The 25,806-nt window shown below is 42.0% G+C and overlaps 1 protein-coding gene across 1 annotated transcript; it reads right to left on the reverse strand.

Moving 5' to 3' along the window:
- Window positions 1-206: 206 nt before the first annotated feature.
- On the reverse strand, window positions 207-18,841 carry cd34 (CD34 molecule). Its single transcript, XM_031845692.1, has 8 exons — window positions 18,567-18,841; window positions 8,261-8,332; window positions 7,862-8,094; window positions 7,522-7,599; window positions 4,409-4,520; window positions 4,218-4,270; window positions 3,771-3,917; window positions 207-2,754 (listed from the first exon to the last, which is right to left on the reverse strand). Exons 1-8 carry the CDS (start codon window positions 18,646-18,648, stop codon window positions 2,563-2,565), a joined length of 969 nt encoding a protein of 322 aa, XP_031701552.1. The 5' UTR covers window positions 18,649-18,841; the 3' UTR covers window positions 207-2,562.
- Window positions 18,842-25,806: the final 6,965 nt, after the last annotated feature.

Raw genomic sequence — 25,806 nt, forward strand, 5'->3', positions numbered from 1 at the left:
GTGAATTGGCTCACGTGGTTTGTCATTTTTTTTAAAGTGAGTCCCAGAATAAACGGTTTGCTAAACACAGTTTGAGGACAGATGTGGGTGCATGTGTGTCTCAGTACATGTGCACATGTTTCTGTAGTTTAAAAAAAACATTGCTTTTTCCACTCACTCTTTTTAAATAAAATGAGGTTGAAAACATGACAATTCTTAAAGAGTTATTCACCTTTCGCTTTTTATTTTCTTCATGTTTTAATCAAATTTAAACTGCAGGCTGCTAGTAAAATGAAACAGTCACATTGGAATGTTAGCAAAGAAAAGATACAAAATTAATTGAAAGGAGAAATCAATTTATATATCAGAATGTTTTTCCTTGTTCCAGTTCAACTGCAAAATATTGCAGTTTCCTTCAGTATTTGATCTCCGGTATGTCAGTAAAAACTGCATTTACAGGACAAATAAACCGATTTTGGCCGCTAGATGTTTCCTTTTAACAGCCCGTGGACATATTTCTTTGAGTTATATGTCCTGGATCAAATGTTATAAAGGTGAAACAGAAGTACATATTTTAGCACAACATAAGATATGAAATTAAGTTCTTTGGCACACAGAAGAAACATAACATGTGTTCACAAAATAAAAACAAGACAAAAAAGTCATCATACTATACACACTGCTCAATAGAATACTGATAGTAGAAAGAGCATACACAGTATATTGAAGAGAGAATAACACTGACAAATGGATGGGCAGAGTTGACAGTAAGAGGCTCTGCATCGGAGTCTGTTGGTCAGTCTCATGATCAAGAGGCTTGTTGGCTTTGTGATTGATTTCACCACAGTTTGCAGTGATAGATGAGAGAATTCCTTGTGGCTGACCCTCTTCAAGAGAATAATGTGATTCAAACTTCAATACTTCTTTCTTCTCACCACGGTAATCTCGGTGAGCCATCACTTTTACAAAATTGTACACTTTTCATGGCTAATGTCACATTCAGACTCATCATTCACTCGCATACTTTTTTCATCAACAGCACATTCATACAAGCACAGGGTTCCCACACTTATTTCAGGACATTTTCATTGATGATCTGGTTTGGCAGACAAGGATCTCGCTAATGACTCTTATCTGTTAATCACACAATATATCTAAGTCCAATTTACTAGTAATATAAAGTGGAGTCTCTAACAAGGCTAATCACTCCCACTGTAAGCTACCGCTACAAGTTGTCATGTCATGGTCCATTTTACACTAACAATGAAACACTGCGGTTGAGGAGAAAATTCATGCCAAGTAAAAAAAGTACCGTTTGCCAGCATTTACTCAGTTTTTTCTGTTTCCATTTATTGTTTTGACCTCGGCTTCTCATTCATTATTATATAACTCGCTCAACAATGCCCAACACACATTTGAAACCATTGCTCCTAGCCAGAGTTGAATCACAAACCTTAAACCATTGCAGGCAAAACAAGCTGGCAAGCACGTCAACTTTAACAACTAAACCAAACATGCTAACCCATTTAACATTATTTAATCATTGAAAACAAGTTGGGAAGAAAAAAACGTTAGGTAATGTCATCCAACTTTCATGTGCTACCATGTGTTGTGACTTGGGGGGGGGGGGGGGGGTGTTCACAGCGTTTCCACAACATTACCAAAATACTCTTGTCCATAAACTATCATTTGAATTAATATGATCCTGAACAGAACTTAGCCCTCTCAGACGTCTTGGGGAGTTGTGATAGATAGCTTTGTAGTTTAGCCTCAGCTAACGTGTGGGAACCCTGATACAGTAAGCAAGGGAAGCGTAGATGCATGTATGGATATACATACAGTCCAGGCACAGTACAGATGCAAGTAAACACTAACACACGCATGCTAAATTTAAAAGCACCACATACATTCTCACACCTCCACAATCAATGACTCAATCAGACAAACAAGATCAGAGCCCAATGTATTTTCTCTCTGAGTTTGTAAACAGATTTCAAGGCAGTTTGATTTATTTCCTCTCTGTCTGTCATGGCTATACAATCAACTAAGGAACAATTTCATTGATGTGCTTATGCTGTATTTACTAGTGGAGGGTTGGAGCTTTATACTTGACGACATGCAGAGACCCTGCTTTGTGTTGACAGCACATGGCTGGGACTCCAGAGGCTGCAGGCGTCATGGGAACCAGTGCTGACTAATGCTCAAATACACTCTCTTCCCACCCTGAACTGCCCATCTCCTGTCTCTCATCTCCAGCCTGACTGCCGTCAACAACCCAGGGACTGAGCCTTCGTCATCATCAACCTCATTCATCACCGCCATCATCGTCAGACTAGTTTTTCCTGATGTTTATTGAGGCACCGAGCCAAAAGAGAGGGAGGAAAGGGGACCACAACAAGAGGAGGGTTGATGTAGTAAATTGTTCTAGTCCCTGATGTCCACTTTGAAGTGGGCTTACTGTGGTTGGGCAAGAGAGGATTCAGAAAGGGGGGCGAGTTTGCATAGGCATGTGTGTGTGTGTCTGTGTGTGAATAAGTGTGTTTTTGGGGGTCATTCCTGGGCTACAATTATTTGTAGACTATTTCACAGCTCGGTGTCCGCTGTCTTGGTGGTGGAGTGGCCGTTGGTGGGAGGAGGAGGCTGGGTCTTGTCTGCCTCTGGGGTCTCTCCATTTACGCTGGGTTTCTCTGGGGTTTCCAGAGGCGGGTTTAGGGGGGCCACAGATACAAGAGTGTTCCCCTGGTTCTCCTGATCTGCTGGATAGGCCACCTCTGCCTGCAAATACAGCACAAATGAACTCATCGTGGAAAGGATAGATAGAGAATGTCAACAACACATGGGAGTCAGGATACGTATTGCTCACAGATAAACTGAACTAGCTGTGAAGCAGCTGTCCCCCTCTTTTTTATAAATGTGTACATTAAACATGTGCATTGAAGTCTTCATCACTAACATAGCAGCCATGCTGGAGATTCCCCTTTTGCCCATGCATTGTTTCAGTATATTAAAAGGAACAACAGCTTCCCTTTGTAACGTGTTGTATAGGTCCTTGGATCAAATACTGTTATGGGTTTAAAATTGAAGCGTTTGATTTGATGACACAGTTCTGTCAGGCACTTAAAGACACACATGTACACAGATGCATCCAATAACCCCCACACCCTTCCACTATTACTTATAAACGCACACAAACACATCCTCTGATGTGGTCTCGATCATGTGATATTGCGAGTAGCACAGAGAAACAGCTGTGTCTGGCTAGTAGATGAAACAGTGAGCTCTGCAGATGAATAAGGCAGCAGAGAACAGGGCGTGGGTCTTTGGATAACGCACACTCTTTCTCCGCATGTTCTCTGTGATAACTGGCCAGCAACATCCCCTAATTAAAACTTTGGTAGTAATTGATTCCAAAGGAAAGAAAGAGTGCTGTTTTGATTTTAGATGTAGTAAAACATGAACCTTGCCAGAGAAATACTGGATCTATAATGAGGGGTGTGATTGCAGAAACCGGCAAAACACATGGTGGAAAGAAAGTACATACATCTGATAAAACACCCATCAGATCAATATTTAAGGTCCCTCAGATCAGTGTTAAAAATTTTAGAATACAAATTTTCAGGTTAACACATTTGATTAATTGCAAACATAATCAAACAAGCATTATGCATGGTCTGCAGTGGAAAAGGCAACGTCTTATTAATTAATGGAAGTAGGTAAATCAGGTCCACAGTGGCAACATATAGTACAGTGCAGGATATTGCAGATCCATTCTTAACAGAAAATGTCCTCACCAGCCTCACTCCCTTGGTGTCAGTCCTGCGTTGGCATTTGAGGTAACCTAGAGTGATTGCAAGTGCAGCAAGCAGACCAGTGACAAGTATTCCCACAAAGACAGAGGAACCTGATGAAGTCGGGGTTTCAGTCTTTGTCACGCCCAGCTGCAAACAAGTTGAAGACATAATGTTGTGGTCAAAAGCAGTAGATGTCCAACGTTATTGATCATTTCCTGTTTGTATAAAATGTTTTTTTTTGCATACAAAAGGCAAAAAACTGTATACTATGACAAATAGTATTTTGTACATACTGTTTAAACTTAGAATGTGCTGTAGTATGGATTTCAGACATGGGAGAAGAGGTCATTTCAGTTGCAGGACTTGTAGTGAAGGACTTGTGGGTTTCATGGTTATTTCATCTCCACACCATCATATTCAAGCTGGTAGCATCTAATGCTCTCTTACCTTGTCTTTCAGATGTTCGCTCTTGAGTGCTTCAGCCAAAGTAGCCAAGTTAGCTGCAGGGGCAGTGGACATTAGAAATATATCAGTACTTAATTAATCAGGTCTATGTAGTATTTTCTGCAACACAACATAAATGTCACATTAAATAAACTGTGCATGTGTGTGCATTAATAGATGCCATCAATACCCACCATCATCACTGGCCACCAGCGCCGTGTTGCCGTCTTGGAAGATTTTTAGATTACAGTTTTCCTTGTGGCACCAGCCTGCAGGGTTCTTCTGAATAATGTGTTTAGTTGCTTCCTATAAGAGAATATTTATATATGTTAAAGGTAAATGTACTATACATACTTGTGCTAAGTCTAAACTTAACCTGAACATATTTTTTGCAGCGCGTTTTGTGAAATCATGTTTCTTCAAGTGCATCACATAGTAATAAATAATAATGAAACAGTTCATTTTTCTCATGTATATTTTGAAAAACGATTTCTCTGATTGGGGCAATTTGAGCATGAACTCAGCTTATGACAAGTACAGAGATTTGATCTCTTTTGGGTGATCATTGGGGCCAACAATCCAGTGTGTGTTCCTGAATTTCCCCGTTGACCATCAGCGCACATAGGCCTTTGTGTGAGTAATGGAGACAAAATTCAGTTGGATGGAAAACTGACCACACCTTTTTTGTCCCACCTTAACCCCAAACTATGATGTCACCTTATTGCACAACTTTAGGCTCTGCGACTTGGGAGCACTTTTCAATTTCTGTAACGTGATCCAGACAGCTCTCAGTGCTCCCAGAAGAACACTGTGAGCAAACCCTGAATCCTCAGATAGTTGGGAGTGGGCCCACAGCTGGACTCTGTTGAAACACCCAAATCTTTGAGGCAGGGAGGAAGAAACTCCGGAGGGCTGCATGTCAGTATCATGGAATGAAAGCTACTGTCTTCTCCATCTGTGTTTGTCACTTGTGACTCATCACATGTTGCTCTTAGGAATCCTACATTGTCTCATACCCTGCTTCGCTTGACCTTACGTGGCTTCCTCCAGTTAGCATTGATTTGAATAAAACCAAAGATTTAATTTGAAACTAAGATAATGTTTAGAAGGAGAAAAATGTTTTTTATTTGTCGTATTAAACACACGAGTCAGGAATTTGGGATTTACAAAGGTTTAAAAAAGACCTCTCTCATTTTCCACTACTTCAGAGCATTGCTGCTTTATTACATTTGTTCAACTAATACATGCTGTTCCTTTATCATGCCATTTACCCATTCCTGCCTGAGGAGAATAACCTTGGTTTTCTGCCTACGTGCATTTTGAACTAATCATCAGCTGGCTAAGGCTTCTGGCACTGCAGTCCATGTTTACTTTCAGGTTGAGTTGGACAGATGACTTCTACAGATGGCCCTGGCTCTGTGGATGACACAGTAATGAACCCAATAGAGGCAATGTAAAGTATGCGGACTGGGATCTGACCAGCTGCTTCGGCTCTGTGCACCTGGACTGACATACTGTACAATGCAACAATGACTTGTATTTGAACATCATGTGTTTAATGTACTTTGAGGAATTATCTAACAACTGTGCACATAATTATGAATGCCTTTACACACTAGGGGGCAACAAATAAAGGAAAATGCAAAATCGAATCTTTCGCATCCAAACTATTCCTACCAGCACCGATGCAATTTGACAACAGTTCAACACTTCAAATAAATAGATTCGCCAACTGATTCTTCAAAAATAAAATATTTATTTCACATCATTCTGTATTTCATTGAGCTTCCTTTTAGCAAAATGCTCTGAGTAAATTTTAGTTGCCTATGGTAAAAGTTTTTTCTGTGTATATGTCTAGGACTTTTATTGTGAAAGGTAAGAAAGGAAGTAGTGTCTCTGGTTGGCTCAAGGCGGCAATCTCCCATTCTGCCGAGTGAAGCCAATGTGGAAGTGTCTTAAAAGTTGCATTCTCTCTACTGGCCAGCAGGGGGCGACTCCTGCGATTGCAAAAAGAAGTCCGATCGTATGGAAGTCTATGAGATAATGACCTACTTCTCACTAGATTTATTACGTCAGTAAACATTGTAAACATGACTTTATGGTCTCAATCGCGATAGTTTCAAGTCTTCTTCAAAACAGCATGATGTTCATTTAGTAAATGATGGATCCTATTTAGAGTAAAATAGACCGTAATGCTTTAGGGCACGCTTACTGTGATTGACAGGTCTCTACGTCACTCTTCCGCATTCCAAATATGGTAACTTCTGTTTACCGGTTGCAAAAAGTCAAGATGGCGACGGCCATAGTCGACAGCCAAATCGTCTAACGCGAAGCTTCATAACAGCAGTTAACAAACCAAAAGGTGCTGTCACAATGACTACATCCACTTCTTATAGTCTATGGTTTGCTCACAACCTTGGGCTACCATAGAGAGGTGAAGTGTACGATTTGATGTGACGACCGTTCCGCAAACTTGAGGGGTTGATGCCTTTAATTGAGCTTCGAAAGTTCAAAGAAATCTTTCTTGTTCCGTAAAAAAACATGGTTTCCCCACTTAATATTCGCGTTCTGTGTGAAAGTACTCATGACCAAAACAACAGTCAAAAAAAAATACATTGACGTGTGAATTAATCGCAGTTAACAGTAGAAGGTAACACTATAATTATATAGTAATATAACTCCAAATATTTGCTAAAGTTTGGAGTATTTTGTACGGGCAAGACAATAGATGCCTTCCTCATTCCTGATGTAAAAAAACCAAAAAAAAGCCCCTCTTTGTGTAGGCTTTCAGTATTATGAAAAACTGAAAGCCACACCCTTGCTATTCCCCGTTTCTTCTTAAGGACCCCAGAGCAAGAGAGGAAACATTAGCCTCCCTCTTTATTTGTCTACCGCCAGGAATACAGTCTCAAGATTTACAACGCCTGAGGAATGTCTGCGAAAAGATCTGCCTTTGTCAGGGCCATATTTTCAACTGTAACTCTTTAAAACACATCCATCATCTTCCTCTAGTCTAAGTGGAGTACGCTACTTCCTCTGGAGCCATTGTGGAGGGGGTCAGATAAGATTTTGGTAAGAGGCACGTGTCACTTGAAGATAAACACGCTCAGCTCTCTCCTCTCGTTTCACTGTGGTCTTAAATGTCGCATTCCAAAATCTCAGCTGTTGGTAGTTTGATTCTGGAGGGCTCTTTGTTGCAAAGTTAACTGGCATAAAGGTGGTGGTAGGATGTAGCTCTGGTGGTGGTGGGAATATTCTACTATTACAGTCACATTGTTCAAAATAAAAGAGGTAAACCCATACTCACACAATCATCTGTTGACAACGCAGCCTTGACAGCATTACTTTCTGGAATGTCCTCCTTTCCAACACACACCACGTCGGGCTGTGGAGAGAGTGAGCCAGGTCAGAGAGGCATATAAGGTCAGGAGGAGACGGCACACTTCGCACATATGATCGCAACCACAACACCAGTCATCCATTGTAATCACATCTTCCTCCAAAAGAAACATATGTTAAACAGCATACAAATATAATCTCTTTATTTGAGTTGTGTGCTTTTGCACTTATGCCTATACTATCTCTAGATGTTGACAAGTCAAAAAGTGGAGAAGCACCATCTGAACATGGTACAGGCAGGTACTCACCACCACTGTTCTAACAAAGTTGGAGACTTCTGGGATCACGTTGGCTTCGACAATGGGGGCAGCAGTGGTGCCTGTGGTGCCTAAGGTGTCTCCATCCTGGATGTTATCAAGTGTGAGCATTACAGTCTTTGCTGGCAATGTAGCATTTTGAGGAGCAGCGGTAGCAGCAGGTTCTCCACCGACAGCAGCGGTTGGAGTAGCACCTACATCTTGGGCAGCAGTGACATTTGTCACTAAAGAACAGAATCCAAGGACAATGCTGTTATACACAGGCTCATACTGGATGTGTCAAGGACACGTGATGTCAAGCAACATAACTTGACAAAAACCTGAACTCTGGAATAAATTCTCAAAAATCCCATTGAAATTTCAAGTATCGTTGCAGGTTTATCAGCCTACCAGCAGCGTCTCCAGCGTCTCCGGGTGAAGCAGGTGCATATGTTGCTGGGTTATCTTGACACATCACCTCATCTGAAAGGAAGGGAGAGCAAGAGACACACAGAGAGAGACAGCAACTTAAACACTTTCAATCAAAAAGAGATAACTGATTTCTGGTATAAATCCGAGGCTAACAAGGACTACAGCAATGCAATCCATTTCATCCGACACATCATTTCTAAACACTCCCCTCCGCATGGAAGGAAACCAATGTAGTATGTTAATAGTCTAACATCCAACCAAAAACTATTATGCAATCACAGGAAAAATGTATTTGGTGCACAACTACCATTATTTAGTTCATTACCAATTATATATATATATATATATATATATATATATATATATATATATATATGAGGTGAATTTATGTTTTGTGTGTTTGCAATCCAATAAACATGACTGACTTTGACACACACTGGAATTAGTTCCAAGCTCCTTGTGGGAATATTTGCACCCCCAACAAAAGGTAGTGTTGCATGATTTGTCCACCATGATCGTATAATTACAGCACTGTGTATGGGCCGGGCTGTGTAATATACGGTTCCCTCCTGCAGTGTATTCTATCGTATTCAGACAAATAGCATCTATGGAATGTTTTTAAAGCCATTCACTGTCCAACAGTTAAGTATTAAGAGTCGGCTGCAGTCGGAATGCATATTTCTGTTTTATGTTGTAAGTTTCCCCTTCAGTTTCTGAATACATAATTGTATTAAATGGTTTTCTTGTAGGGCTAGGGTTTAAAAGGTTAAAGACACATTACATGAACCGATTCTGCACACAAGATGCACATACATGCTGATGATGCACATGGAAAGACACACACATACGCACCAATCAACTGTCATACGCTGAAACTCTGCACTATGTTCAGTAACTCCCCACCATTGTGGACAGAAACGCACCAGACTGTGTGAGAAATCTCGCTGTGTTTTCAGCAAGGCCCCGCAGCATCAACATGAAGCCTTAGGACCTCCAGACTCAACACAAACACAGGGAAACATACATAACACTCCTACTCCATAAACACAACCTTGGTGCGTCTCTCCAGAGTGTTTTTAAATGGCTCAGAGAGCACAAGGCCAAGGCTGCAGACTATGTAACCTCTGGGCTCAGTTCTGATCTTCACTACTGGGCTACATCAAGTGGATTTTCTCCTCCTTGAAGCTTTTAGTCTGGGTGTTCCGGTCTTTGACGTGGTGTGTGGTGTGTGGTGTGTGGTGTGTAGCCATGCCAGATGCAAAGAACTGAATCATAGGTTAAAGAGAGAATGATGCTGAGTGGCAGTTCAAATGCAGCATATGTTTTTTGCCTGTGGTTGGACAAATCAACTGCGATTATAAGGCAGCACAAAGGCAGATATATCACTAACAAATGTAATATGGTGGATGCTTCAAGTGCCTTACAGCAACAGGCCTGCTGACATATTTAGCACACGAAGCCCCAGGCAAGTTTTTGGCTCCATCTATGAAGATTTACAAGACCACGAAAGTTGTTGTTGACATGCTGCTGGAATGTGCTGATGAGTTGCTGGTCTGTAAACTGACCCAATGTATTTCATACTTCAAGGGGACAAAAGCAGCTCTTAAACTTAGTTACATTCTATACATATTATAGATCAGGTGCATAAATAAAGCAAGCCTAATCCCCTGGAAGATTGTCAAGAATTTCACAAATGACTGTCATAGATTATGTATGGAGAAATGGAATATTATGTCATTACCAGGAGGGTCTTGTGCATTTTACGTTAAGCAAGCAAGATTTTTGTTCAGTAAGGAGAGAAATGGGAATGAAGGTAAGATGTTTTATTTAATACTTTTCATCATGCATACATTAGTATTTATGGGACTTTACATTATGCATAAATGGCACCATTGAAAAAAAAATTCCAAAGGGGGGCGAGAGATGCTCCCGGAGACTTTGACTACATCGTCATTAAATAATTTGCACTCTGTTGATCACTTATTTAACAAACCTGTATTTGAACATTATCATCTACAGCTTGAATTCCAGGACATAGTCCACTCCATAAATAAATCGTATCTACAAGGCTGAGACAGAAACAAACACATAAACACATTCTGTAGCACTCGAAGCTGTGGTTGGACCGATGCATACACGAAGGACAGTGATGAGATAAGTGCAGACGGGAGTGTTCCAGAGTTTAGCTCTGTGTCAGGTGGTGGACCATATATTTCCACGGCAGCCATGACTAGCGAGGACTCAGGGGAGAGCAGGGAAGAGAAATGATAAGGTGGAGGGGGAGAGTGTGTCTCATCATCACTTTATATAATGAAGTTGTTTTGAAAGCTACGTTTTTTACATTCGGTTCTGTTTCCTGCCAGACAACCTCCTTCCAACCCTCCTTCTCAATGGGGAAAAAGCCCTCCAACTTCCCCTTAGACACTTACAGACACACCCACATAAGTTCATGAACACACATCTGCAATCACACAGCTGGAGGAAATACATAGTGCACAGCATTCTGTAGAGGGAGTGTAGTCATCAGTCTAAAATGCTGATATTAGGATGGTGACCCTCCTGTTATGTTTGTTTTGTGTTTACAACTTTGTGTTTTGAGTTCCAAAATGACTGCCCTATTATAGCTAAATCCATAATAATCCATATGTTATCACCTAATAAATTCTTGTGAACATTATACGTTTTGAACTTCTATTTGCTATGTTATGGCCTATAGGGGTCATTGTTTCTTTTAGTAATGAAAGGACTTAGGCATCGGTTGTCCATTGGTCTGCATCATATTCTGTAACGTCTTCATTAATAACTTCCTCCTCTAATACATCTTCCCTGTCAGTTCCGTGGCCTCTCTTCTCATCACCAGTGTCAGGAATCATGATCGAAGATATGATCAAGAGCATCACATGCAGTCCATTGTGTTGCCACAGCATGAGTGCTGTAGGAATGAGCCGCAAAAAACTGGAAATGAGTTTGCATTTTTGCACTTTCGGATCCCTTGTCAATGGTTTTTTTTTAATGCATTTTTGGTCGGAAATAGGGTCTGTGGTTAACACAAGCTTAAGATATTTTAATGTTTTGTTCTGTGGTATTGAATATGTCAGTGAATTTTGAAGCTTTTTAGTGTCTTTAAAAAGGCAAAATGAGACTCTTAAATGTCATTCTGCCCAGTTCGCCTTTACAGCCTCATCATGTATACTCACACTTATGTGACCGAGGTTTAGTTCGTTGATAGCCAAGTGTTGGATTGTTGCTTCTTAAAAAAAAAAATCATAAACATGGTGTAGATAAGAGTATTTTGCTGAACAAAACGTATCAGAAACGTTTGTTTGCCACAGAGTTGATTTTTTGCAATAATCCAAAATCCAATTGAAAAATCCCATTGGATTTTTGTCAAGGGAACCAGTGACACGATAACTTCTGGGTTTGGTCAACAACAAGTCGTCCCTGCACCACTCTATTGTGAGAAAGGCCCTCAAAAAAAGCTACCATAGCTGTGAAAAAAGTTCTATATATTATTGAAAGAATGTTGCCATTGTTTGGTTAGAACACCAACAGGTCAGGCACTCGTGGGGAAAGATTCTATCGAGCGGTGCAGGGATGATGTATTTTTGTAGGTCGGCCCCTGAAGTTAGCATCGCAATAGTTCCCTTGAAAAAAAGCCAATAGGATTTTTCCATTGGATTTTGTGCACTTTAGATATAGGGAAAGTATATTTTGAATAGTGCTATCTGGTCCCATATACGCAGTCACTCCCCATGTCTCTGAATCTCTCATTTGTCACAGCCTTTTCCACTTTCTCCTTGATGCGTAGCTGCCATTGTGACTGCCATTTTTCTTTACTCTTCCTGCCATTCCGGGCCCCAGATTTAGGGTGGGGAAGAGTGAGGGAATAGCAGCAGAAACAAACATAGTCACTCCTGATTAAACGGGTGCAGTCAGTGTATGAGCAGGGGACAGCAGCTGCAGTAAGTCTCCTTAGGGAGCTCCTTCCCTCCCTGCATATGTGCTGTACTGTCAGAGAGCTGTCAAGTGTCTGACATCATAGGGGGAAAGCTTCAGCTCTAAATCTTGCATTTGACCTCCACCCAGACCACAGAGACAACGCCTTGGCTGTCACTATGTGCCACACCCTTCCTTCCTTCCTTTACCTCCCATTGACCGCTGCATCCAGATGTCCACAAAGGACCCTGAAATCTCACCTCACTCCTTTCTTTTCATTCCCTACGAGGAGAAATGTCACTTCAGCTTAACTTGGGAATTCTTTCAGTCTCACAGACACTCAAGGAAATTCAGGGACTAAGAAATGCTAAGAGCAGGCAACCAAGATGCAGTAACGAGCCTTAGACTAATTATTTGTATTATCGGTTGATTTTCAATTAATTGTTTAGTAAATAAAATACCCAGAAACCTGTTAAAAGTGTGTCGGATTTGGCGGCATCTGGCCAGGTTTTAGGACTCATTCAGCTGACTCCTCCCTTTCCAAGACTGTCAATTAAAACATAGTAATGAATATTATATTCCATTTCAGCAAATAGATCCTCCGAAATGCTACACTCTGGCCCTTTGAAATAACAGTAAAGACGAAGAAAGAGCAAATCCTCACATTTCAGCAATAGATGAGCCACGATGCTTTGTCGGCTTACTGGCTACAATAACAGTTCCTGCAATCACAGTAACGCTATCCTTCAGGTAATAATGTTGTCTCACAGCACACCACAAATAACACATTTTCAAACTCCTCAGGCTGTGCAATAAAATAAAAAAGTATACTACGAAGTGTAGCCATGGAAACCACACAAAGTCCACTTTACCACTACTTTCTACATTAACAATCCAAAAGACAAAGTAACGCAGGAATACACGGTTCGTGCCCCCGAGCGTGAGTACTATTTTTGTTTCTGCACAGACGGGTGGCAAAAGTTGACTTTTCCACCCTGCCGACGCCCCCTGGTGTTTTTAAACAAAATACAAGATCGTTTTGGGGGGAAAAAATGAAAAGGAATTAACAACAGGTTTGGAATGTTATCTATGCACATCCGAGGAGAGGATGTGGCTGTCACAGCACATGGCGTGCAATGACCTCTTCGAACTGCAGAGGTGAACATGCTGGGAATACTCTGAAATACAGAAACACACTCCTGGAGTGGGATTACACACACACACACTAACTGTTATCATGGGGGGTGCAGCGTGGCGGTTGTCCTCTGCATTATTGTGGCTTGATGTGATAATTTACTGAAAATGTTACTCTAACTTCAACATTTGTCTTTCCTTCATGTGCACTTTTTCAGGGTTTGTAAAACCAAAGGCTGAGGAACCCCTAAGGAGGGATGAAAGCAAAGAATGAAAAGGCAACATTATGATTGATTGCAGCGACTGACCGTTGTTTTGATTCAACCTCTAATTTACTCATTAAAATAGTTTCAGCAGTGCAGGGAAACTTAAAACCTGTTTCCAAAACAGTCCATCCATTTTTGTTAGCGGATTAGAAACTGGAAACACCAGCTGCTCTCGACGCTGTGTCAGAACCAGCACTGGGGCTGCAACAGCAGATGTCCATGGACCGATTCCAGCTGCTGCTTTTACATGAGACCGTGTGTGGGAGGGGTTGTAAAAAGATATTGAAACCTATGGCCCTGAACAAGCTGGCTTCGATATGATTGAAGCTAAGGAGCCAAAGTGGGAGAGGAAGATTGAGAAATAATAGCACGAAATGTGATCGCCTTACAGATATAGCTAAACTCTGCAGTTTTGTTTTAAGTGCAAAGAAACACACTGTTTATACACATACAGGACAGATGAATAAGGGCCAAACTCAGGACCTTTAGCAAAAGAGCACGGTCTGGTGTTTTCAATCAGCAAGTATAAGCTAATGGCTTCAACGGCATACCTTTTACAGAACATTAATTATCAGGAGCAATTATTCCGGCAGTCAAAAGGCCTCAGCCAAGGCTCATTAAATGCTTTTATTCTCAGAGGTTAACAGTATACCCCTCCATGAATACAGCCAACATACACTACAGGGCTCCGGGAACAATAAGGAGTACCCGCTTGCCCGGGGCAAGTAAAATGCCACTTCGGGTTAGTAAATCCAGAAACTCATTTGACCGATAAAAAATAATTAAAAACATAGTTTTTTTGATGATGGAAGTAGCTAAGGAATCTTGCTTCCTTCTCATCTCTGTTGAGAGCTTCACATGCACAGTACGCTAAATTATGAATCCTGCTTTGGCAAAGGCATGACCTGCCCTACTCTGTCAATGATTTGCAAGTACTCATTAAGTGAGACTGGTTGGTTTGAGCATATCGGGGTAAGCCAATCAGAAGCAGAGTAAGGCAGGTTATGTCTTTGCTATAGTAGGATTTGGAATATCGCACGCAGTACCGATCGAGCAGTGGTTAAGACAAAGTTTATAAACTGAAGCAGATTAATTCTCTTAAATAAAGATTAAACATGACAATTAACTTTGGTCTTTGTTGTGATTTGATAACCGCTTAAAAAATAACACGTGAAAGCCTGCACAAGGCAGGGATGGCACAAGAAGCAGAGAGTGCTCACGTGTTTCTCGTGTTGGATTTCACACAATAATCTTTGGGCTTGCTCATTAGCTGCACATATGGGCGATTTTCTTTGTGATCAGTGATATCTGGAACCTTGTCCCCCCCTCCCGCCTTTCTGCTGGTAAAAACCAACAGCTGTAAAATTGCAGCAGGGTGCCAGGGGAACAAGGAACAATAACTTCACCAGAAAAACAGCAGTAATTGGAATAGGAAGATTTGAATGCTAACACAGCATCTGCTTTTCATTTAAATTGTTTCACTGCGTAAATATTGTTGCAGGATGATCTACTTCTCCAAGTCAACTCCTTTTTGTCTGGATGATCATTTGTTAGCGGCGACAGTGGCTTTGTTTTCTTATCATTAATATGTTTTCTTTGGACAAGAGTTAGCTTTAAATGAAGATAATTCAGAGAGAGAAAATATATCGTAAAATGCCCTCCCCTCCCCTTGTTACGGTGATTGTCTGACGAGAGCTAGCAGACGAGGTAACAGAGCGGACACTGGCGACAGGCATGTGTTTGTTCAAATATTTTAATGGTTTCAGCTGTAGCCTGACCTGACTCTCTCACATGTAGAAATCACTGAAGCAAATTGGCAGTTTGACAGAACACAGGCTCCAGGTTTAATTACTCTGCAAGCTCACGTGGCTGCTGAGGCATAACTCTGGGCCCAAGTGGACACACACCCTAGCCTGACATAAGACCGCTATCTGCCAAGGCTTATATAAAAAGACCCACACCCACCAGCAGATGACGTGAATCAAACTTCGCCATCGCAACTTGGGACTGAAAGAATGCCGGTCAATAGCCGAGAGCCATGAGAAAGAGAGTGGCAATATTCTGCCCATGTTTACGCTGGCAGGGCAGAAGCTGCTGTCTGAGAAACAAAGTCTTGTGCATTTCTGTGCAGACTATGAGCGCTGATTTCAAGTCTCTGTGAAGCATGTGTTCTCTTTTTCAAGGTTTTAATCAGGACATTGTTTTTCTTATACATTTTCCCAGAAACCAGCAATCTGTGAGTTATTGTGTCTCTTCTTCCTTTGTATTCAATCATTTCAGTTCATGCCATCTCGAATAAACTTGTCTCAGTGAAGGCCACTTAAGTGTGTGTTGGACAAAGTATATCTACTGAGCATTGGTGGCTTGAGCACAGACAAACACACACAGAGGAACTCAGCTTGGCCTGCGGCACTGACGTAGCAACAGAAACAGTCATCAGATGACAACTTGAAATGAGCAAGATGCTACGTTTTTCCCCTTCTCCACAGCAGATTTAAAGCTTGGGTTTCCCCCTGAAATCTTGAGAGAGCGACAGCTTCAAACATACTCCAGGAGGCCATGGATGACATCATCCAACATAGCAGTCCATGCCCATTTCAGCGCTACATATTTGCACGCCTGCACAACTACTGAATGACAGCCATGGGAAGTGGGAGCATAAACTAAAGCTGTTTGCCGGAGATTCTGGATGATTGGCCTGCTCATACAAGACAAGGATGTTTGCTCTGATTAACAAAGTCAAACACACTCACTTATCAAGTGCATCAAAGGCTCTCATCCTGTCTCTCTTGCACCCCATCCTCCTTCCACTCATACTCCTTTGCCTGAATCTGATTTTCGAAACTTCAAATGTCTTTGAAAATGTACTTTCCCCCCCTGAGTCCATGAAGATGTCGTACGATGAGTGGTAAGTCCAAGGTTTTTGTGAAATGAGTTCGCTGGTTTCCAAATGTGAGACAAAGAAAGAAAAGTTAACAGTCAAGCTCTTCTCTGTTTTGCAGAAATGCTAGAAAGCTTAAGACTGACCTCAGATCAGCTGCCACACCCATTTCCCCCCTTCTGGGGCTAATGAAATCACCGCCACCAAATCTGAAGTGGCATAGATTAAACCTGCCGATACAAGACAATTCCACACTGAGAACGAGACAAAACAACACGGGAGCTGTGCAGTGGAGCGCCTCATGTGTCAGGATAGAGTGACTTGACAAAGAGTCTTCTTTGTGCACATCAGGACAGCCATAATGGAGCAAGAAGCATTAAAATGGCTTTGTGTCTTTGAATGAATAATGACGCATATACCACTGCAGCCACATAGTGCCATACTGTGAGAAGAGTCAACGAGGAGACAGATTGCCTCTTGTGACTTGGCCACGCAAGTATGCAGACGATCGACGCAACGACAGAACTGGCAGGATGTAGATCATAGTAATAATAGTAGCAATACAACATTGCATATATTTAAGTGAGAGATTTTTCCTTTCTTTTCCGAGCCCTATGTGACCATGCCTCTGAAAACTCGCACCGCATTGCCAGTTGGACAGAAGTGTCAACAATGTAGCAACTCTGTGTGATCGGTGGACTGCTGTTGGATGTGGTAAAGAATCGAGGATGGGTCAGCAGACTTGAGGCAACACCTCTATGATATTCTTAAAGTGGAAATCAGAAGCTGTCTGCTAAAACCTAAAGCAGAGGCAAGACGTTTGGGCCGATGTAAGATCCTATTTCAAGTTAATCCCAATCGCTAAAAACAAAAACAAAATCCTAATCATACAGATAATAAGATAGCAGAATAGCAGGTTTTTTTTTCCAATTAACAACAAAATCCATGCTTGATTATTAGTTGTGTCTAAAGACATTGTCCCTGTATCGTAGCTTTAATTTCTCGGCAGGGTGCGCCCAGAATAATTAGATTTCCATGTAAATCTAATTACCATCTGTTAAGCTGCTGATGCAGGCGGTATGTGGTGTTCCCTTTTATTGTGCAAACTACAAGCATGTTCCGCCATGTCATGATCTATTCCCCGTTAAAGTAAACACTTAACTGTTTTCATCAGTCTGGAACACTCCTCTACCCAAGGCCACCCAAAACACACCCCGCCCCCGTGTCCATAGATAGGTCCTCATGGCTCTGCAGAACACTGGGCTGAACGAGAACTAGTCCTGCATTACAACCAGCAGGGCAGCAACACCATCCAAGCCATACATCACCCTGCAATTAGCGTCTGGCCTCAGTCTGATTTGGAGTGGGCTGCCCAGTGCGTCCACACATGATTGCACGCAAAGACACACACATACACACAATTACAGTTTGTAGATCTGCAGGGAACACAAGTAAGGAAACTATTTCATTGCTGTCTGTGAATCCAGGTCTCATGTGGTCACTTTGTTATTCGTAGCACACTGCAGTTCACACACTCACATTAAATATCTTTTTCACTCACTGGAGTCGCAGTCAGGCATGTGCAACAGATGAGATCAAACTGATACTGTTTTTAAACATTAAAAATAATTGTTTTTAATGCTGTGTTGTGTGCTTGGTTTTAATCCCTTTACACACATTTAAACAGCTCCACCCAGATGCACTGCAGGATGTGAAGCATAATTATTCTCAACTGCAACTTTCCACTCCTGAGCAGACCCTTTGTGTCTGCAGCCACCCCGTCGCTAACCATGCCTCTTTGCATCTGCGTGCAACCTCATGGCAGAACACATCAAAGCAAACCCCCCCCAACTAGCGTGTAAAAAAACACTGTTGATGCACACAAACTGCATGACGTGAAACAAGAATTTGGCCCACTATAATGTTGGAGACTCACAAAAGGAACAGCAAAAAGTTGATATCCACAAATAGCATAAGACTCTGTGTGGATAGATAACTTTCGAAGAAGAGAGGTAATATTAGAGCTGCAAAAGAACACGCTATAATCAACAATTATAAGAGTACTCACTGCTGAGCATTAGAGTGCAGAGCACCAGAACTCCAGCCATCCTTCTCCAGGGGCCATTCATTCTCCACATGGACGCAGCCATCCTCTCTGGTCAGACTCAGTGCGGCCGGTGGGACTGTGTGAGAGTAAAAAGTGCGGTGATTGATAATGGGTGAGTGTGTGAGGGCCGGGGGAGTCGGGAGTTTCCTGTGAGGTCTAAGTGAGCGGGACAGTCAGGCAGGATAAAACCTGGCTTGTGTTCTGTTGCTCTATATATGGCCCCACTCCTTTAGCCTCTCTCTCCCTCTCTCTCTGTCACTCTCTCTTTCTGCTCTTTCCACACCCCTTTTTCTAACTGCCTTCTGCTAACCCATTTCCCCCAATGCAGCCGTCCCTACGTCCTCCCTTGTCCCTGTGTGCGTGTGTGTGTATGTGTGCACATGTACAGCAAGCACCAGAACCAGATGTTAGTGGGTGACATCCTGTTGATCTTTATCTTTACTGCAGTTTTGTTTCCTGGGGAAAAATGTTGGGTAAATGCATGCTAGTGGTGTAACGGTTTTTCTTGCAATGTGGGGGCTGTGGTTGGAGTTCAGGAAAGCTTCAGGTGATGCTTTAGTAGACATGGTACAAACACAGGCTGTTTCCACTGGTTGGTCTATGAAAAGAAAGTACACTGGCTCAACACTTGGGGATTAAGCACCCCTATGTGAACACACATTTGAAATACCTACAACAGGCTTTAGCTTGACTTAGACAGGATTTGTAGAAAAAGGCTTTAAAGAAGCTGAGCGTGTCCTTATTCTCGATATTTTGAAGATGCACCTGGTAAACAGGAAGCACTCCTCCTGCCGCCTACATGCTGTGTACATTACTGAGAGGCCTGTAAAAGCACATGGCGTCACACAGAACACTTGGCCCCTGGTTTTTGTGCGTCCCTGGACAAATGACTAACAGCTTACAGTGAGTCATCCACTGAACCGCACAAGCACACACATACATGCACACTTTCATGTACAGTGCACATGCTTTTTAAGAATGTTGTAACACACGCACACTGACATCATTACATCATTAATTACACCACGTCAGCAGAAAAGTGACGAACTGTTGAACCAATGTGAGGTATGCTGTGGGGGTGTGATGTCGGGTGTTCACCGTTCATGTTCACACAGAGATGGGCTGTTCCAGTGAAGTCAGGCAGGCCACATCTGGAAGCACTGCACTGGGTTTTTGAGGACTGCCTGGAGACGCGCTTGTCAAACAATACAACCATATGGGGGCTGAATCAAGCCAAGATCAGGCTGCTGTCTGGCAAATAGGCACTCCTGCTGGTCACCCTGTATGTTTCACACCAGATTCTTGTTAAAGTTTGTTAAGGGGGCCTTGAAATCACATTCAAAATTCATTAAACGGAAGCAAATCTAAAATTTGAATTTCTGTAATAACTGCTTTGTACATACAGTGTGTTTGCACTTGTATTTTTACAATATTAGCAACAGCGTTGCATGTACCCATGAATTTCGCAATTGTTTTTGTCTTTAATGGTTTTGTATTCATCACTAATGGCATGTGACAGAATACATTCATCAACATCTTAAAAGGGAAGCGTGAGGATTGGATTAAGTGCAGCAGACTTTGAGAGGATCACCGCCCACGACCGACCAACCAGCCAGTCCAGCCGGACCAAACGCCACCAAACTGCCCCAGGGAGGAGAGGGAGGAGAGCCGAGATGGAAGCTAAGCTAAACTAGCTAGGGCCTAAGGCTACTCCACTACCCAGCCTACTGCTGGCTGTCTGATGCCGGGTTGCAGAAAAATAAGATGGATGAATGCAGGTCGGTGACTGTTGAGCCCACATCCATTGTTTGCTCCATTGTTCATCCCGGATCACGTTGCACCTGGCGGGCGGACAGCAGGACATAGAGCAGGACTCATGTGGGACGAGAGGTTGACTCTGTGTATTAACTCCACAAACAGTTAGCGTTAGATAATACCTTATTTGCATGATTAAACATAAAATCTATATAACTTGAAAAACAGAAAACAATTGTATTAATGTAAGGAAAAGTTCCAGGGAGATATCTATTAGTCATTTTTATATCTTAATTACCTTAGCGTCTTCCAAAATGTTTGGAGTTTCATAAAAATTAGTTTCTCAAATCTCCACCTTAGTAGCACTTACATAAACCAAACTCTCCAGTTTTATTCTTATCTATTTCTGAAGGTTTTTACAGAACAATTTTCAATTTTCATTTATTCACATCATGATTTATATGCTATTTTATTCCTAAAAACATGGCAAATGTTGTTTTTTATGTTTGTTGGCAGTATTTTCAGATTTATGGAGTGATAAAAAGAGATACCCAAAATTCCCTCTGTAAATACCGGCATTATCCAATATTTCTGTTTGGGAAATGTCAGCACATTTTCACATGTATTTGATAAGGAAATGCCTAATTTGCATAATGGAACTTAAAATTTCTGGAAACTTGTTATACGAGAAAGTAAGTATACTGGAGAAGTTTCATTATGATATACATTAGTTACATTCTAAAAATGCTCCCAATCTATTGTATATCACCTTTAAAAGACAATTTCATAAAGAGCTGTGTGTAAAAAATACTTTACACTATTATATAGAAGTATCTCTATCCTGATCTTGAAACAAACATGAACAAAAATGACTGCCAGTGTGCAGTAATTAAAGTTATTACAATATTAGAAAAGCGTTATGAAGGGGTGTATCACAGTGGATCACTACACTTAATAAGCCAAAATAGAAATAAATGAACATAATGGAGCTCAATACGTTAGGAATCTTGACAGAGTAATACAAATATGTGGATATATGTGCATGTTTTCACATCCATCTTACGATTTCTACAGTGGTATGATATTTGTTTGTGGAGGATTATCTTTGCACAGTTCGGTTAACACTTATTTGAATGTGAGGCGTGTGTCCGTCTACAGCTCAAGAATCCTGATTAGCTAAGCCTGGCAGGGGACTGTTTCTGGCAGATTTAACTAATATCTCTTTCCCCCTTCCTTCCCTCCATTTAGTCACTCTGCCTATCTTAACATTTGACTTATTTTGGTTTATTTGCACAAAGAGTCTCTGTAGAGAGAGAGTGTGTGTGTGTGTGGGGGGGGGGGACATTATCAGGACATCACGAGGATCAGCACATGGTAGCAGGGAATCTGACCCTCAGGGACCTGTTTAGCTTTGTTTTTGTTTGGAGGATTTGGTGTTTTGTGAGTGAGCTGGAATCCAGTTGGATGCAAACCATCATAAGAGCATGCCTGACATGTGACAGTGGTGACAGTACAGGCATGAATACGTGGGTAATCTTGATTATATTAAAAGCTCACATTTTGTTAAAATGCATGAATTTGAGAACACTGCAAGAGATCCGGAGGCTAAGTTACTGTTCCAAATATTAGTCATGGTTGTGGCCTTATTTACCCTTATCTGTCTCTCTGCCCAGGGCGTTTTGTTGTGTTTCTTTATCCGGTATGTTTCTTCCACTGTGGCATGTCTAAACATCCTTCATACTATAATATTTGTTTTTGGCGTCGACAGCTGTAAAATCTAAAAAATAATTGAATGTCCCCCTTTCCATTTGTTAATGTAGTGTCATTCTGCTTTTGTTTAAATGTTGTTAAACCTAAATGAACAATGAGCAATTGTGAAGCTGATGTAATGACATTATGCCATTAAAAGAGCTCAATTTCAGGTCATTTGAGACACTTTAAGACTGTGCCACAATAGCTAAATCAATTTCTTTTAAAAACAAACATTCCTGGAAGTTGAGAGGCCTTCCTGCTTTCCTTTTCATTAGTGTGGATTAGGAGGGTGAATGCAGAAAGACTTCCCAGGCACGGATATCACTAATGCTTTGACCAATGGAGTGGAGGAAACAACGAAACATCCTCCCTCTCTATGAAATGACACTGACGGTGTCCGATGGGCTCCTCTCCTCCCTCAACATCCTGCTGACCTATCCATCTGTCGCCACTCCCGCATCTAAATTCCTCCTCTGTTTCCTGCCAATCTCCTTGTGCGTGATGTTTCCTAGTAGCCAAGAATTCATCCTTCCCTGTGCAGGTCCAGAAGTGAGCAGACAGACCCAGCGATGACCCCAGACCAGTGAAAGAGAAACATGGAAATGTATTTATATTCACCCATAACCCTGCAGCTTGTGTTATCTTGATGCCCTGCCTTCCATGTCTGTTACATAAGACCGTGTCAAACGGGACAGACCTGGCCAAGTGTTTCCGCATTATAATGGAGGGGCAGCACCAGAGTCCAGTTTCTCACAAAGGGAGCTGGGTGGAAAGAGTAACACGGAAAGAGTAAATGGAGGAAACCACATTGTGTGACACAGCTAAACCTTTGCAGATCACTCTGGAGTTGATGGATGTGTAGATCATAGCCGTCTGCCTCAGGTCTGGGGTAGCCCAAATGTGCGAACAATGAAGATATACTGTGTTACGAGGAAATCGAATCGTGTTGGAGCATTTATGGAAATTCTTCTCTCGTCTTTGGGTCCCTAGCAATACATCCGCCAAGTGTAAAGTAGATCGGTGCGCAAGATATACAAAGGACACACCTATAGAAGTGCGGACAGACAGACAAACAGAGATTCCTTGCTTTATAGTTAGATTTGATCACATTTCATCCCACTAAACCTAGCTTTCGGGACATGATGTCGTCATAACATTATCTTGACACCACTCACAAGTCTTATTGAGGAAAAGAGACTGCCAGAAGAGACAGAAGCAAACAGTTAATATAACAGAGGCCTCCTCAACCTCTGTTGTTATTACATCATGTTCTGGGAAACCCAAAGAATGTTTCTGTGTTTAAACACAATTCACACACACAACACTGTTGAATATGTCCTGCAGGACCTACAAACCGAATATTCGATACACACTCTCGATAATCTCGTGTGGAGCTGGAGAAACGTTCTTACTTGTTTACTTACGATATGCACGACCTTATTGCTTTATTGATCTGCGTTGTTGCACTTTCCAAAACACAGAGCCCACTGCCAAAACCCCCCCCCCCCCCCCACCTTTAACTCTCCCACTGCCTTGATCCCATACAGATGTTCTTCTTTAGCACTGCCCTCTGGAGGGAGCCCACAACCTATTGTTCATAAAAATCAATTCCACGGTCCCGGCCGACCCCGCCCAACACACACACAACACGCACGTTCAGTTTCACAAGCAGACAATCATGCATACTCAGTCTTAGACACGCATGATGAGAAACACAGCACAGCATGGAAAGTTAGTCAACATAACAACTGGAACACTTCTGGGAAATCCCAGCTCAGACGAGAGCGTCTCAATAGCAAAACTCACAAACATAGACTCTTCCTCTCTCTGTCTCACTTTATGTCCCCCGACAACCTCTCTTTGAGTCTCCTCTTCGTCCCCCCAGCTTCCTTGAGTCCTTTCCCTAGTTTTTTTGAAAAGGGCAAACTCCACAGGCCTGTAACGAGCCCTAATTGGCTGTGATTGGGTGGCTCCGTAGACATCTTGAAGCGATTTATGCTCAAGGTTGAGAGGGTTGTGAAGGTTGGGAGTCCTTTGGGTCTCAGAGATTCTCAGTCATAACACCAGGAGCTTTAAATCCCCAATCCAGATTTCCTTTGGAGTGTATCTATTAAGAGTCTATGCATATTGATGCACTTGCAGAGAACGAGAGCAAAGCATTAGGTACTGCAAAAGGCATTTCAGAACTCATATTTCACGGCTCCAGATGTTTTTGTGTGCAATTCCACTTTTTGCAATTTATTGGCCCTTAATACCCAAGTTATAGGACTAATCTGATATTAATTTACCACAAAAGATCAAGAGGGAGAAAAACAAGAACAAGAAATGAAAGGCTTTTAACATAGAATTTCCATTAACATGTTTCGAAAAAAGAGCTCCTTTTTTGGACTGTTTTTGAAATGCCTAATTTCCCCGACTGTTCCTTCATCCATCACAACTAAGAGGGACTGCAGAAAATAAATTGCTGCCGCTTGCGCGACACCAGACGAGAGCACCCCACCATAGCGTTGGCATCCTGTAAGTACATAATAAACTGTGTGTGTTCTGGCCGCACATGGCCAGATAAGGTCTGCGGGATTAATTCATTAGAGTGCCGGCTGCCCAGATGGCTCTCATTACATGTATCTGTTCAATTCATCTCTGGAGCACTTTCTCATAAGTCAAACTGTCGGCAGTAACAGCGGTCCATCAGTAAAAGAAACGTGGTAATTCTAGCCAGTTGTATTGACTGATATTATGGTCTCCAGGGGCCCTATTAAAAACCAACATGAAGTTCAAATACAGCTTTGCTGAAACAGATGGGAAACATTGTTATTATTAATTAGTTTTACCAGGATATGAATGACTACACGTATTTTTAAAATGACTCTTACTGAACTGTTAAATGCAGGTGTTAATATGAAATCAACAGTTGCAAGCTCCTAATTTGATGTTTTTATTTCTGTTTTTCCCGAGTGGTGTGCTTGGTTTTACGAGGACATTTGACCACAAAGCTATTTCACCCAGCAAACCATGAGATGGCACTACAGGATCAGGCTTTTAAAAGCATCCCACGTCTGTCACAAAGGGAAGATATATTTCTGAATGACTCAACTCTGCACTCTTGTGGCAACAAGAAAAACGAAACAAATCCGTTTTTGTTGCATTTCCCCAATTCTTGCCATAGAAAACATATGGAGTTGACTAATGCCATGCCACCAAACTGTCAGCATGTCATAAATAGAGGTGAAGATGAGAGCCAGAGGAAAATTGTGAACCAAAAGCTGAACTAAACCAATGTGTAAGTGAAGATGGCAAACAAAAGAACAGTCTCAGACAGCACGCACCCACAATCAGATCAGTTCGCCTCCAGACTGTATGAGGCAGACCGTTTCATCCAATAACCCGCCATAACCCGTCTGGAGAGTTTTTTTGGATATGGTGATGAGTGGATGAGGTGGTGCGTGTGTGTTTTGAAGCAGGTAGCTATACACCTTCTGAAGTGTTGCTTTGGGCTTGCCGGGAGACGCTTAGGTCCTCCACATCAAATATTCATTTCACAGAAACTCCTAAGCCTTAAATAATTCTCAAAGAAGTGTGCCGAAAGCGAGCCCTTGCAATCCCGGGCACGTTTCTATCTGGACAATGGATTCAAAGGGGGGGGTGCACGAGGAGAGAGACAGAAAGGGGGGGGGGGGGGGGGGGGGGGGGGGGG

The sequence above is a fragment of the Anarrhichthys ocellatus genome, unplaced genomic scaffold (assembly GCF_004355925.1).
Source record: "Anarrhichthys ocellatus isolate YVR2014 unplaced genomic scaffold, GSC_Weel_1.0 scaffold5, whole genome shotgun sequence".
NCBI lineage: Eukaryota > Metazoa > Chordata > Actinopteri > Perciformes > Anarhichadidae > Anarrhichthys > Anarrhichthys ocellatus.